General features: G+C 38.1%; 1 protein-coding gene across 3 annotated transcripts; it reads left to right on the forward strand.

Annotated features, from left to right (window-relative positions):
* The first annotated feature begins 3,159 nt into the window (after positions 1-3,159).
* Positions 3,160-13,192, forward strand: LOC306860129 (transcriptional activator Myb-like). Of its 3 annotated transcripts, XM_079401673.1 has the most exons (16): positions 3,235-3,381; positions 5,245-5,362; positions 5,855-5,926; positions 6,593-6,685; positions 7,095-7,315; positions 7,397-7,622; positions 7,755-7,823; positions 8,141-8,245; positions 8,542-8,733; positions 8,833-9,000; positions 9,812-9,936; positions 10,116-10,227; positions 10,705-10,827; positions 11,109-11,192; positions 11,293-11,394; positions 11,808-13,192. In XM_079401673.1, the coding sequence occupies exons 1-16, from the start codon at positions 3,359-3,361 to the stop codon at positions 11,919-11,921; spliced, it is 1,947 nt and encodes a 648-aa protein (XP_079257799.1). In that variant the 5' UTR covers positions 3,235-3,358; the 3' UTR covers positions 11,922-13,192. The 3 variants fall into 3 exon arrangements, with proteins under 3 accessions (XP_079257801.1, XP_079257800.1, XP_079257799.1); XM_079401675.1 differs by lacking the exon at positions 8,833-9,000 and having other exon boundaries at positions 3,160-3,381; positions 11,811-13,192; XM_079401674.1 differs by lacking the exon at positions 8,833-9,000 and having other exon boundaries at positions 3,189-3,381.
* The last annotated feature ends 230 nt before the right edge of the window (positions 13,193-13,422 follow it).

The raw sequence follows: 13,422 nt of genomic DNA on the forward strand, positions 1-13,422 counted from the left end.
TGAATGAGTTGTTCTGTATCAGGTAGGTACAGAGACATAATGAGAGACATTTAACCACAGTCACAGTCACTATCTCATATTGTTCGTGCTAAATAGGTTTCATTCACATCTGCATGACATTTAAAACCTTGAGTACATGTCTAAATTTAGCTTAAAAACACACTCAGCACTGCAGATATACAGATGCTTCATGCTTGCTTACAGTGACCCAGATATATCAAGTCTACATAGGCTGCAAAGACATGGGTGGGAGGGGTTATTTCCATGTGCAAAAAAAGCAACCCAATCTCAACCATTTCATGGGGTAGTGATTTTATATGTATTTTATTGGAAAAAAATTTAAGCATGAAGGTCCACCCCTCAACCAAACTGCAGTGGGATATTTGCAGATTGTACAAAAATGTATGAATGAGATTGTACGAATTCATGTGAATTAGCTATCAATTTGCCAAAACTTAAAACAATTATGAATTGCATGAGAGTGGGTTGAAAAAAGAGCCTCAATGCATGGCATGGATGGGAGGAGTTCTTATGTGGAGAAAAATCAACCTGATCTAATAAGGAAATATAACTTTTATGAGGTTGCAATTTTGTATGAATGTGTACAATGCGATTCATATGGATTTTTAGTAAAAAACGTAAGCATGAAGGTCCATTTGGAAAACTATTCAGTGCATGACCTGCATAACTACTTTGTGTTTCTCTTGCTATTGTTGACAAGGTAACCTAAACTAAACTAAGGTAGCAACTAGTAGAAGACAAAACAGGAGATAAACATTTGACTGGCCCATGATTCATGTGGTATGTGTGTGCAGTGGGGGATGTTTCTTTCATCTTTCTAAAAAGTGTTACCCACAGGCTGTGTCGGTGGCTGAGTATCATGGTGGACAGTGAGTTGGGGGGGGGGGCACATAAATAACATTCATAATTTTAATTGGGCCTTAAACACATGTCAGTCTCACACATCATTATGTCTGTATCTATATGTGGTGTCTGTTTCCAGACTGACAAATATTTTGAGGTCACAAACATGCTGCAATGGAGAACTGTGCACTTTAACATCATCATGCAGATGCACTCACATTAAGTGATTCTGCTTGAGCATTTGATGTTTCTAGAAGCCTCAGACATGTGTTTGAGTGGGGGCAAACAGGTTGGAGAGAGTATACAGTGAGATGAATCATCCAGTTAGTTACTGCATTTTTCTCAGAAACTTATGTCACAGATTAATGCTCTTAATTAATGCTATATTTCATAACTAACTGCAATAGTAGTGATAATATTAATAATAATATAATACTCCAGTTGGAATTTATTGCACATTTTTCCAGAGTAGTTAACTCTGGTCAATCTTAGCACTTTGCAGTCAAATATTTTATATAAAATACAATATAAATGAAAACATTGTAAAGGTAGTTTTAGATTCTGCTGGGCTTGATGTTAGGTTATCTACGCAATGCAATTCATACATTTTTATGTGTGGCTATTTCACCACAGCAAATAGTGACATGTTTTGATCTGTTGTGTAGTCTAGTCATAAATCACCTGCAAAATCATGGGGAAGTAGACTGCTGAAATAAAATGGCGCTTGTTTAAGTGTTTTCTCTTTTAATGAAGCACCCCCGCAATAACCCCTCCTTGTTCTGCAATGGGATGGATGGATGAGCGCTCTCAGCAAGCGCGCAGACACTATCAGCTCTGCTGAGCACGTGAGCGTCAGTGGTCAGAAACAATGGCTCGCGCTGACCGATATGATAAGTGACGGTCACAATATGCCCACCAAGTGAGCGCAATGAGCAGACAACCTATAAAACAAAACATATAGACCGCAAACCTCGAGAGTGTGTGACAGAGTGAGTTTGCTGGTGACCCTCCTCGATGATTATGCAATTACGCAGACTACCACATGGCAACAGGTTGGACATGTCGGAGAACTTAAACAAGCTGTACTACTTTTCCATCCAGACAAATAACCTGACTGTGACTTTCAGTAACAAAATGTGCCAAATGTATTGTGTAACGTGACGCAAAGTGAAATTATTAGCAACCCAGAGTTGGTACATTTCTGAAAAAGGAAAAGCGAAACTGTTGTAACCCAATGAAAGCGAGAGAAGTGAAAAAAAATTAATAATTCAACGGAAATAACAGAACATCACATTTCGAACGAATAAAATATCAAGCTGTTTTCTGGGCAACTGGCTTTCCACCTGAATCTTAGAATTGGGGACTTTCAAAAGTGCAATCTAATAACGTGAACTAAAACATGTAATTCGTTCGTCTTTACTAAAATTACTTTGTCATTACTAAAATATATTACTTAAATATTTTCTCAGTGTTTTCTGCACTGATATTAAGCGCTGAATTCACATTTCGAAATATACGGAGACAGTGCGGTCCAATTCTTAAACAAATGACTCTTATGAATCGGTTCTTTTAAGTGAATCAAAACATTCGCGCCCCTATGAAGTTCGATTCCTGAACGAATGACTCATATGAGTCGGTTCTTTTAAGTGAATCAAAAACAACTGAGTAATCAGTTACTATAATCATATCTCACTAAAGCATCGTAAAGCATCAATCAAACCATTAAATCAAATTAATCAAAGTTAATTGCTGATTGTTCATATGATAATGTGTTACACACACATTCTACGTTTTGCTGTAATTAGTGTTTTTTATAGAAATTAATAAAATGTGTCACGTTTTTAGTATTTTAATTATCATTTACAGATTTGCATTTATGGTACTTCTAAAATGTCTGGTAAAAGTCACAAAAAAGAGAGCACGTTTTGAAAGAATGTATTTATTTGTTATACTCTGTTAAACTACGATCTTATCATTTTGCAAATAAAATAAGAATAATTTTTTCACAGTATTTCATCTTCAAGAGGACTCACTTCAGTACAGCCTCAGTACCGCAGAAACAGTGCTGGGTCGAGAGAGGATGCCCAGACCCCTCACGCTCTGTTTCCCAAACTTTCACTCCCACTCAGAGTCCACATTGTCCTCTAAGAAACCCATTGCCACCCCTCCCCGTCATTTTGCCTCGAAAAACACAAAATAATTGTTCCAAAAGAACAACAGTGAACGATTAGCGCGGAGCTCTCCCTCAAAAGGCGCTCTGATGTCTGAATAGTAGAGCGCTTGTGCGCATGCGCAGAACCCGAGGCGCCAAATTTAGCGGGAGGGAGAGACAGCCCTAGCTTTGTCTGATGGATCTGTTTACAATATCGCACACTCAGTAGAGAGCTTAATATCGGCACTTCCTCCTCGAAGAGGAGCTGACAGCACTCCACTTCAGCACACTTGAGCCGAGCGCATTCACCATCACTTCTCTACCCTCCTCTTGAGCAGCGGGATGGCGAGGCGGCACAGACACAGGTGAGTTTTAAGAGTTACGCATTTTGATGAGCGCATGTATTTCCTTTATATTATGAGACTGCGCTCCACAGCCACACGCGCGCATTTAGACTCAAGACTAGCTAGACCGTTAGTGTTGACAGCATTACATTTACTAAATGCATGCTCAGAAGTGGAGCGCTTGTATTTAGTCGCATTTTTACAAACGCACTCATTTCTCCGCGGAACAGTTGTTTCTTCTGGTTGCGCCGCGCCGCGCTGAACAGGTGGATGGCATGTGCGCTCGCGCCAGCGCGGTGGTCTCGCGTACATTTAAATTTTCATTCATTCACCTGCGAGTGCAAATCCACTGGACAGGTTACGGTGAGCTCCGGTACTTCCCCAAAAAATACACCCTCGTTATGATTCAGACACAATGGATGGACGAGAGCCACAATGTCAGCGGCGACGTAGTGTGAATGAAAAATTGCGGGGGATTGCAGAAACATCTCGGCATGTTCGCCTGTAATTTTGCTGTTCACCAGTTTTTTTTATGGAGGTAATCCAGCATTATAACGTTTGGATTAATTATGAGATTATATGTAAACCGGATGGATTATATTCACTGAGTTTTCTAAATCCGCTTTACAGTTGTCGGATTTGGAATAACTAGTATTATAGTCTTAAAGGGATAGTTCACCCCAAAATGAAATACTGTCATAATTTACTCACCCTCATGTTGTTCCAAACTGTCATGACTCGTTTTTGCGTCCGTCGGACGAAAACAGCAGATTTAGGGTGAGCGTGAGGATCTGACAGCTCGGTCACCGTTTACTGCATCTTTTTTCCATACAATGAAACTGAATGGTGACAGCGGCTGTCATGCCACGTAATATTTCTATTTGAAGAAATATTAGACTGGATGAAAAAAAGAAAATAGCTTAACATGAGGGTAATTTTTGCATGCACTGTCCTTTAAGTTTGTGTTTCGAGTTTTCTATCATGCATGTGCTTTTGTGATACATCTCAGACCACAAGTTAAAAATAAGGCATTTGTTGAATTGGTCACGTGAGATGATAATGGTAAACTCAGACTGATGTTTTAAAAAAATTCCTCTGAATACGGTTTCAGCCACAGCTAGACTATTTTGACAAATATTTAAATTCACATGTACAGTTAGTCAACAACCCTCAATGCACACTAAAATGAAACTGTATCTATTTGACTAGCATATTTTTTTTAATTTCAGTGAGCTTGGTGCGTTTTGAGTTTTACATCTCCAGTTAAATACTTGTAGTCAAGGAAGTGAGCAATCATCTTAATCTTTTGTTTTAAGCACTGGCATTAAGTATAAACGTGAGGTTTAAAAGTACATAAACACACATACACCTGTGGCACAAAGGCCAGGAGAACATTGTTCTCCACGTCTGCTTGTGCTCCATCCTGATTGGCCAAGAGCCGGCCAGGTGAGATGGTTTTGACAGTACCTGTGCAGGTCTGAACACGCTCTCTCCATCATGAAATAGTGCCAGTCCACACACATGCTCGCTGTTTCTGTGGAAACCAAAAACATCAGAACAGGTTTCTCTGAGCATGTCCCCCCTGCACCCTAACCTGCCGGCTGTACTGGTTCATCAGCTCCAGTTTTGTGTTGACTGTGCTATCGCTTAATTTTTCTATAACGCATGATAGATGTATGGGGGTGAAAGGGTGTTTTTTACATATGTCATCAAACACATCAATCATGTTCATGAGGATCTGCTCCTGTCTTATTTCCTGTCCCCCACTCCCTCATTTCTTCTTTCCACATCCTTCATGTTTGCTTTTGCTGTTTCACTATTTACCCACCCTTTGATACCCTGTTCTCTTTATCTCACAATCTACCCCTCCCCCCCCCCCTCCAGTGTTTACAGTAGCGACGAAGATGATGATGATGTGGAGATTTATGATCATGACTACGATGGTCCTCATGCCAAGACAGGAAAACGCCACCTCGGCAAGACACGCTGGACCCGTGAGGAGGTATGCTAAACTGTTGTCTGGCTTTATTTGAGTGTTATTTTTTGTTTTGTTTAACCCTCTGATCCATACTTAAAAAACAAATACGTTTAAGTTCCAATTATTAATTATCTATTATTACAAATTAATTTGGATAATTTATATTATTATTATTATTGTTATTAATTTTGATAAAATACAAAAAATTAAGAATAAAAAAAACATTAAAACATATTTATATATATATAGTTCAAAGTGGGTCTTGCACCCACTAAGCTTTAGATTTTTGCACCTTCTGTTTTTGGTTGTTTTTGTTTGAGATTGTATCCTGTGTATTCAGTAACAAATTGAACACCATACTTACATTTAGTTTGACTGATAACACTTTATTTTTCAGGTAGCTTTATGTATTTTTTGTTTAATGTAAAGAGTATTTAATTACTGCTTATTTAACAATGCATTATTTATTTGTTTATGTATTCAGTGCTACAGTGTTGTTGTTTTTTTTTTTTACAGGATGAGAAGTTGAAGAGGATGGTAGAGCATCATGGTTCTGAAGACTGGAAAGTTATTGCCAGCTTTCTGCCTGTGAGTGTGTGTTTGTGTCTATGATTGTTTAAGTGTGCGTCCATGTATGCAGCTTGTGTATTTAGACTGTAGGGGGTTAGGTTAGGTTATGTTAGGTGTGGTGTTTTATATATGTGCATTTGCATGTGAATAGCCAAAGGATCAGGTACTGTAGAAGTGTGTGCACATTTTGGAAGATTTTGCATAATTGGGTATTCCTCATTGGTTGGCCTAGTTTGGAACAAAGTCAAATGGGGGGGGATATGGCAGGGTTTCAGAATCCACTGTGCACCTGCATGCACACACGGATGTACAAACAGACACACATAAATGTGCATTCAGGTAGAAACATATGTTCACATACAAATGTATAAAATTTCTCAGGCACAGTAACACACAGTACACATACACACATAACTATGAGCTAAATGCAGTCAAAAATCTTCTAATTCTTGATATAGATTTATTTTCGTCAATCTAAAAACATGAACAAGAATCAGAAACTAATGCTGTTTCATTTCTGATTCACTCTGTGTGGGGTTTCCGAAACACCTGGGATCTCTTGCGCAAAACATTGAACTCATATTAAACAACAATTTACTTTAATTCAAAGTACACACCACATTGACAACCTAAAGTTAGTTTCCATTCTCTATTACCTAACTGTTAAATGTGTGTGTGTCACAGAATCGCACAGATGTTCAGTGTCAGCATCGCTGGCAGAAAGTTCTCAACCCTGAACTTATAAAAGGACCGTGGACTAAAGAAGAAGACCAACGGGTAAGACATCTACAATTTAATTTGACGCAAAATAACCATACCACAACCAATATGTTACCTCAGATAACCAAAATACAGCCACAGGATTGCAGTTACAAAACCAACTAATCCGCATGCAACCAGGAGAAAGTTAAGGGGGAAAATAAAATCCATCAAGTGGGTGTTGTGTTGTAATGATTAACTGGCGGGACCAGGTGTTTCTCTATTTATCGTCATTTTTATGACCCAGCAGGTGTATTTTTGCAGATATTCAGCGTAATACCACTATCTGTATCTGTGTGCAATTCTAAAACACTTATGCAATGTTAGTTCCCTTTCTCTATGGGTTTGTGCTGGGCTGTAATACACCCCCTCTTTCAATTCTACCCTCATTTTCCTGCACTTCTAACTTTTTCTCTCTCTGTCTCAGGTGATCGAGTTGGTTCAGAAGTACGGCCCCAAACGTTGGTCTGTAATTGCGAAGCACTTAAAGGGGCGGATTGGGAAGCAATGTAGAGAGCGCTGGCACAACCACTTGAACCCTGAGGTGAAGAAGACTTCCTGGACTGAGGAAGAAGATCAGGTCATCTACCAGGCGCATGAGAAACTTGGAAACCGATGGGCTGAGATTGCCAAGCTACTTCCGGGCAGGTAAAGAAACGGTACTTACAAACTATATTCTATGCATTTGTATGTGATTATGACAGTCTAATATTATGTTCTTGTCATCAGAACCGATAATGCCATAAAGAACCACTGGAACTCCACGATGCGGCGGAAAGTCGAGCAGGAAGGCTACCTGCAGCACGCCGCTAAAGTCAGCCCCAGTCAGCTAAATAACAGCTACGCTAAATCTCACCTCCTGAACTACAATCAGACACCGACCAATACATCCATGCCTGCCTCTTCCATGAGCAATCAGTATCCGTACTACTCACTACTGTCTGACTCACAACGGGTACGAGTAAAATGTTTACATATTAAAATAACACTATTATTAGTCATTGAGTTAAAACAGTGTTTTGTATGAATGCTTTTTCTCAGTTGATAATTTATACCTTTTGTTTTTTTGTTTTTTTCTTGTGTTCAGGTGCCATTTCCACTCGCTGTTCAGTTGAACATCATGAACATTCCTCAACATGGCACTGCTGCTATCCAGGTAACCCAAGAGCAAATGACACTAAAATTGCTTTTAATTCAGCATGGATGCATTAAATTAAAATAACAGTAAATATATACGTGTATCTCGTTAGTAGACTTATTCAAACCAGATTATTTTGATAATCATAAAGAGTCGTCTCATTTATTTGTGAATCGAACTACACTTGTATGTTTTTGAACTGAATCCAGCTAACAATACAATTGTTTTCATTTTTTTTTTATCTAATTGCATTCAGTTCAGTATCACAATAGAGGAAATTAGAGCAATAGATCGAGTTTTGTTCACTTTGCACTGTTTTGATTCCTGTAATATAGAGACACTACAGCGAAGAGGACCCTGAGAAAGAAAAGAGGGTGAAGGAGATTGAGATGCTCTTGATGTCAACAGAAAACGAGCTGAAGGGACAGCAGGCACTACCAGTAAGTGTGTGTGTGTGTGTGTGTGTGTGTGATTAATTGGAGGAAGCATCTGGGGGTCTATTTCACATTCTAACTGCTTGGCTAAATGATGCAATTGTGCCTTATCACACCACAAGCTCTGTTTAACTCCTTGTGCAACTCCGAACCCCCTCCCAACACTTCACATCATTCAACTCGACAAGTTCCCTTTCTTTCTGACCGTTCTTCCTGCATGCATCCCTCTCTTTATTTTGCTTAATTTCTGTCCTACACCCACAGAGCTTCTCTTTAAATCTTTTTCTCACCCTCTCTCACAGATCTCCATGAGTGGCTACAGTGGGTGGAACCGAGGCTCTTTGACGGACAGCTCAGTTGGTGTGGTGGTTTCAGTCCCGGCTCCATCCCTAGAGCAGGGATGCCTTCCAGAAGAAAGCGCGCATGGCAACACGAACAGCCCAAACAATGACGCCAGCTCTACTTTACCGGAGTTTATTGACGCTATTGATTCGGTAAGAGACCATGAAAGTATCCTACGTTAGATCTAAAAAGAATGGTCAGCTGATAGTCAGCGTAACCCTCGCTGTCCTCACGTGATCTCATCTTCTCAGGCCCCGTCTATCTGGGCCAACATACACTCCAATAGGAGGTTTCCAAAAATGGAGGCTCAATCCAATCAGGGTTCGCCTGCCCACAGCGATGACAGCAGTGCCCTCACATTTCTTTGCTCTACGCCCAAACATTCAGCCACCCGACACCTGCCTTTTACTCCCTCTCAGGTAGCCTGAAAACGCTCTACTATAATCAACTAGTCACCCAATAACTCAATCATTGATTATCTGATCACCCTGAATCAATCTCTTCACACTAATGCATATCAATCTGCATTAGTCAACACGCATAGAACTCATCTAAATGTCTCATCACCAAACATAACCCATTTATAGAGCCCATGAGTGTTTTTAGGGTCATAATGTATGTGCTAACAAAATAGTAGAGTGTATTACATCAGCTCTTATTGCTACACTTTTATGATGTCTTAACTCACTATCTCTTCAGAATGAGTGTTTTAATCAGTGGCACTGTTGATTTTGCTTGTCTTATTATTGGTTGTTTTAGTAAATTAGTTTCCTAGCGATGTCAAACACTATATTCGAGACAGCATTTGACTTTAATATCAGAAATCGTTCGGGTTCAGCTCAGTATTGTGCATGAAGGAATGTTGTTGTTTTCTTGATTACCAGGGGGAAATCTAAAGAAATCTCCAATGAACAGATGTACGATTTTAAGCATGCAATCACTTTTTTTTTATTTCCTCTGACATTTATGTTGCACTTCACAATTTTATGCTTGGCAAATATTTGCAATGTTCTTCATTAAATATTAGTGATGCTCTGATCGTACAGTACCATAACAACCATAATGCTTTTAGCTTAGAGACAGTATTGTTCTTCATATGTGAAACTCAGTTGTTTAAATCAAATTTATGCTGATTTTGACCCCATTTAGAGGTCCTCCCACACCTCTGAATATTGAATATGTGGTTTTCAGTTCAATATCTGATTGTTGTCCTCTTTTTCTCTGTTGCAGTTCTTTAATGCATCAGTGAGCCCAGACTCAGACAGTCAAAACTTACCTGTCACGCCCTCGCCTGTCTGCTCCCAGAAAGCACTGCAACAAGACCTTGCTCTTCGGCCTCAGAAGGAAAATGAGCTGTAAGGGTCCATTCTAGTATTCTCTGCATTTATAGTTGCATTCTTTATGATCTGATTTATAAAGAAGTTTCCCATACACATACGAAGCAAAATCACAAGTTACATTAAATGATTGAGACTTAATGAGATTAATGTGATTGTAATGAGACACTCACATACATGTGTGCGTTCGGTTTCAGGTTCAGGACCCCAAACCTGAGGCGTTCCATCATGGAGTGCTCTCCTCGCACACCCACTCCATTCAAATCCACACTGACAATGCAAGACACCAAATACGGTCCATTGAAGAGGGTGAGACTAAATTACATAAATTTACAAAAAAATGTAAATTACATAAATTATATATTAAATAAAATATATAATTTATGTAAATATTTGCATTTTATATTATTAATATATGTATTTATTATTATATATACTTATTATTATAATATTTAATGCAATGGCTGATTTGATGTAAAATGTAAAATAAAACACTAAAAACAATAAACAATATTACTGTACATTTGTATATTTTTTTTTTTTTAGTTTTGCTAAAGATTTAACATTATTTATATTATATTATTTAATATGGTGTTTAAAAAAAAAATTACTTCGTAATTAGAAGTAGAAGAAAATGAGCATGCACAATTAAATATCCAATATTATCCAATAAGTTAAAAAGCCTTTAATATCAGCCAGTGATATCAGTAATATCAGACATGATACCGATTATATGGTACATCACTAGTTTGGAATATTTTATTCAAGACTCTGTTCTGGTTCCAGGTCCACAGTCCTTCACTGGACTCTGGAGTGGTTGGTGCTATTAAACAGGAGCCTCAGGAGTGTGAGATAAGCGTTGGGGGGGTGCACCTGGACCAGCCCCCCCTAAAGAAGATCAAACAGGAGGTCAGTTTGGGATAATGTAGGCCCCTTCATTTGAATACGTCTCAATGTGATATTCAAATAGGTGAAATGTAAGAGCTTCTTGTCTGAACATTGCTATTTGAATTTGTTAGTAATATCAGTATGCAGTCGAACTTGTCTGATCATTCTGTGTAAGAGCGGGTGTGTGAATTAGAAATGAGATATTATATGCAGGATTATGGAAGTAATATACAGTAATTTATGCATGGTGTATTTGGATGTAGTCAATAATGTAAATGGATTCTATGGATTGGGATCAATAGGTGGAGTCAGCTTGTCTGCAGTGGGAGGGGCAAGATCTCCATACCCAGCTGTTCCCTTCCAGTGGCTCTGCCCATGACATGCCTGTGAGTATTTTGAGATCGCTTGTATACATACATCAGAGTAAATGTTATTTCTCGCCATTAAGTTGACATTTGATTGCTCTTTTCTCTGTGGAACCTGTAGGATCTGTTGACTAGCTCTGTGCTGATGCTTCCAAACGCAGAGAAAACTGAGGACGGACACAAAGCCCAGCTGCCCCACAGACCCATGGGAAGCCCTATGCAGGTACCATATCTACTATCAGGATGCCCTATATGTACTCATCTAAAACGTATTCGAACATGAATTTTAGTGGATGTATCAGAGAAACCGATATGTAACTAATATGTAAAAGTCAGAAAGCATCCAAATATAAACTTTGAAAACTAAAGTTATTTAAACCTTTTTTTTTTATTGAAATGTTTTGCTTAAATATGTATTGTTGGTTGGTAAAACTTTATAGCTCATTTTGTAGTAGCACACATTGACTTTATGACTCCAGGTGCTGAATTACGCCATAAAATTGTGAAGTTATGATTTATTAGGCTATGCAAAACCTGACCAATCACCTTCATCTTTGACTTTTTCTACTTCTCTCCATCTTTACTTCCTCCCTCTCTCTCTCTCTCTCTCTCTCTCTCTCCTTTTCTCTCTCTCAGCAGTTGAGCACATGGGAACAGGTGCTTTGTGGGAAGACGGAAGAGCAGACGATGCCCTCCGAAGCCACGCACAAATACCTCAGCAATTATTCTTCACGAGCACTGGTCATGTAAAGAGACAGAATGAGATGGAGACAAATATAGAAAGGGAAGAGGAGTGAAAGAAGACAATCATTCTGAAAAGAAGTAAAAGAGGAACACTCCTACACTTGTGGTACATTATTTGGGAGAGGCTAAAAGCCATTTTGTAGACTGCACAGTCGATGTTAGTCGCCAATGTTTAAGCTGTGCCGTCATTTGATTCACGCAACCAAAGACATTTTTCATGTTGTGTTTTTCTACCTTTTTTGATTTCAATTTAATAATATTGTATTATATATTTTGTATTATATATGGGAAATGAATTCTCTATGTGGGTTCTAATTTTATGGATTTTAATATAAGGAACAATTTGCAGTAATTTATTATTATTTTGTATTAAGAATAATAATTAACTACAGTGAGCGCCTTTGCCAGTGTTTGACCCCAGTATTGCTCACTTCTTCATCGCTAAATGTGTGTTAATTGTAAGGAGTGTGTGTCCTCCTAGCATTATCAAAATCATACACCCAAAACTAGTCAGGATTTGTACTCCGTGTCTGTGGGTGTCCGATAGAACTGCCCTTACAGAGATCGTATGTATTTCAACCAAATGCCTGACAGCACTGCTATGTATTCCTGGCCAAAACAAACCGTGCCCAATGCCTAAAAATGACTTTGCCAAGTTTTAAAATTCAAGTTTGCCTAATGTAGATTTTAGGAGATATATCTAGTGTACAAAGGTACTCTGCCCGTTTAGTAGTGTTGCCATTTCAAAAGCGTTCAAGATCGAAACCACAATGTCGAGCTTTCATTGTATTAGCACTATTTCAGGATTTAGATCAACTATGCAGAGATTTCAAAAGAACAAAAAGTGTTTTTTTTTTATTTATTTTTTAGTTTTTATATTCGCTAAATAGGAAAAACAAGGTTTACCAAGCATTTTCACATCAAGGGTTTAAATGGTCACAAATTTGCCTTTGAGATAAAACATTTCTTGATCATGTTTTCATAAACACTTTTGTATGACAATTTGTAATCAGATTTACATTGGTATTTGTAGTTTTTGAAACACTGAAATGATTGTTGCTTTTATACCTAGTCGGCTTGTTTTTGATATTACAATCAGCCTTTGATACTAAGATTGCAGTGTCCAATCAAAAGCATTTAGCAATAACGTTTTTGTTATTCGCTGCCTTTTTGTATTAGCTTCAAGTACAGACACTTTTTTACACTGATTATGAACTTTTCATACGTTTTTTTTATACATACTTTTATAACTGCCTTGTAAATAAAGTGTGTTTTAGAAAAAATATCTCTGGCTTTCTGGTTTCTTTTCCACTTTAAAAAATTAATTGCTAAAGCCATTGTTTAAAAAGTGTGTTGCACAGATCTCAATACGACCAAAATAAAACTACTGTCAGCATTTGAAACCAATTTTATTATTTAATCAATTTATTTATTTTAATGATGCTAAGTGCTATACAGTGGCCCCAAATGTATTTGAAGGCTTGAGACAAGTCTTTTTAGTTTAAGA

This window comes from Barbus barbus, assembly GCF_936440315.1.
Source record: "Barbus barbus genome assembly, chromosome: 41".
Lineage (NCBI taxonomy): Eukaryota > Metazoa > Chordata > Actinopteri > Cypriniformes > Cyprinidae > Barbus > Barbus barbus.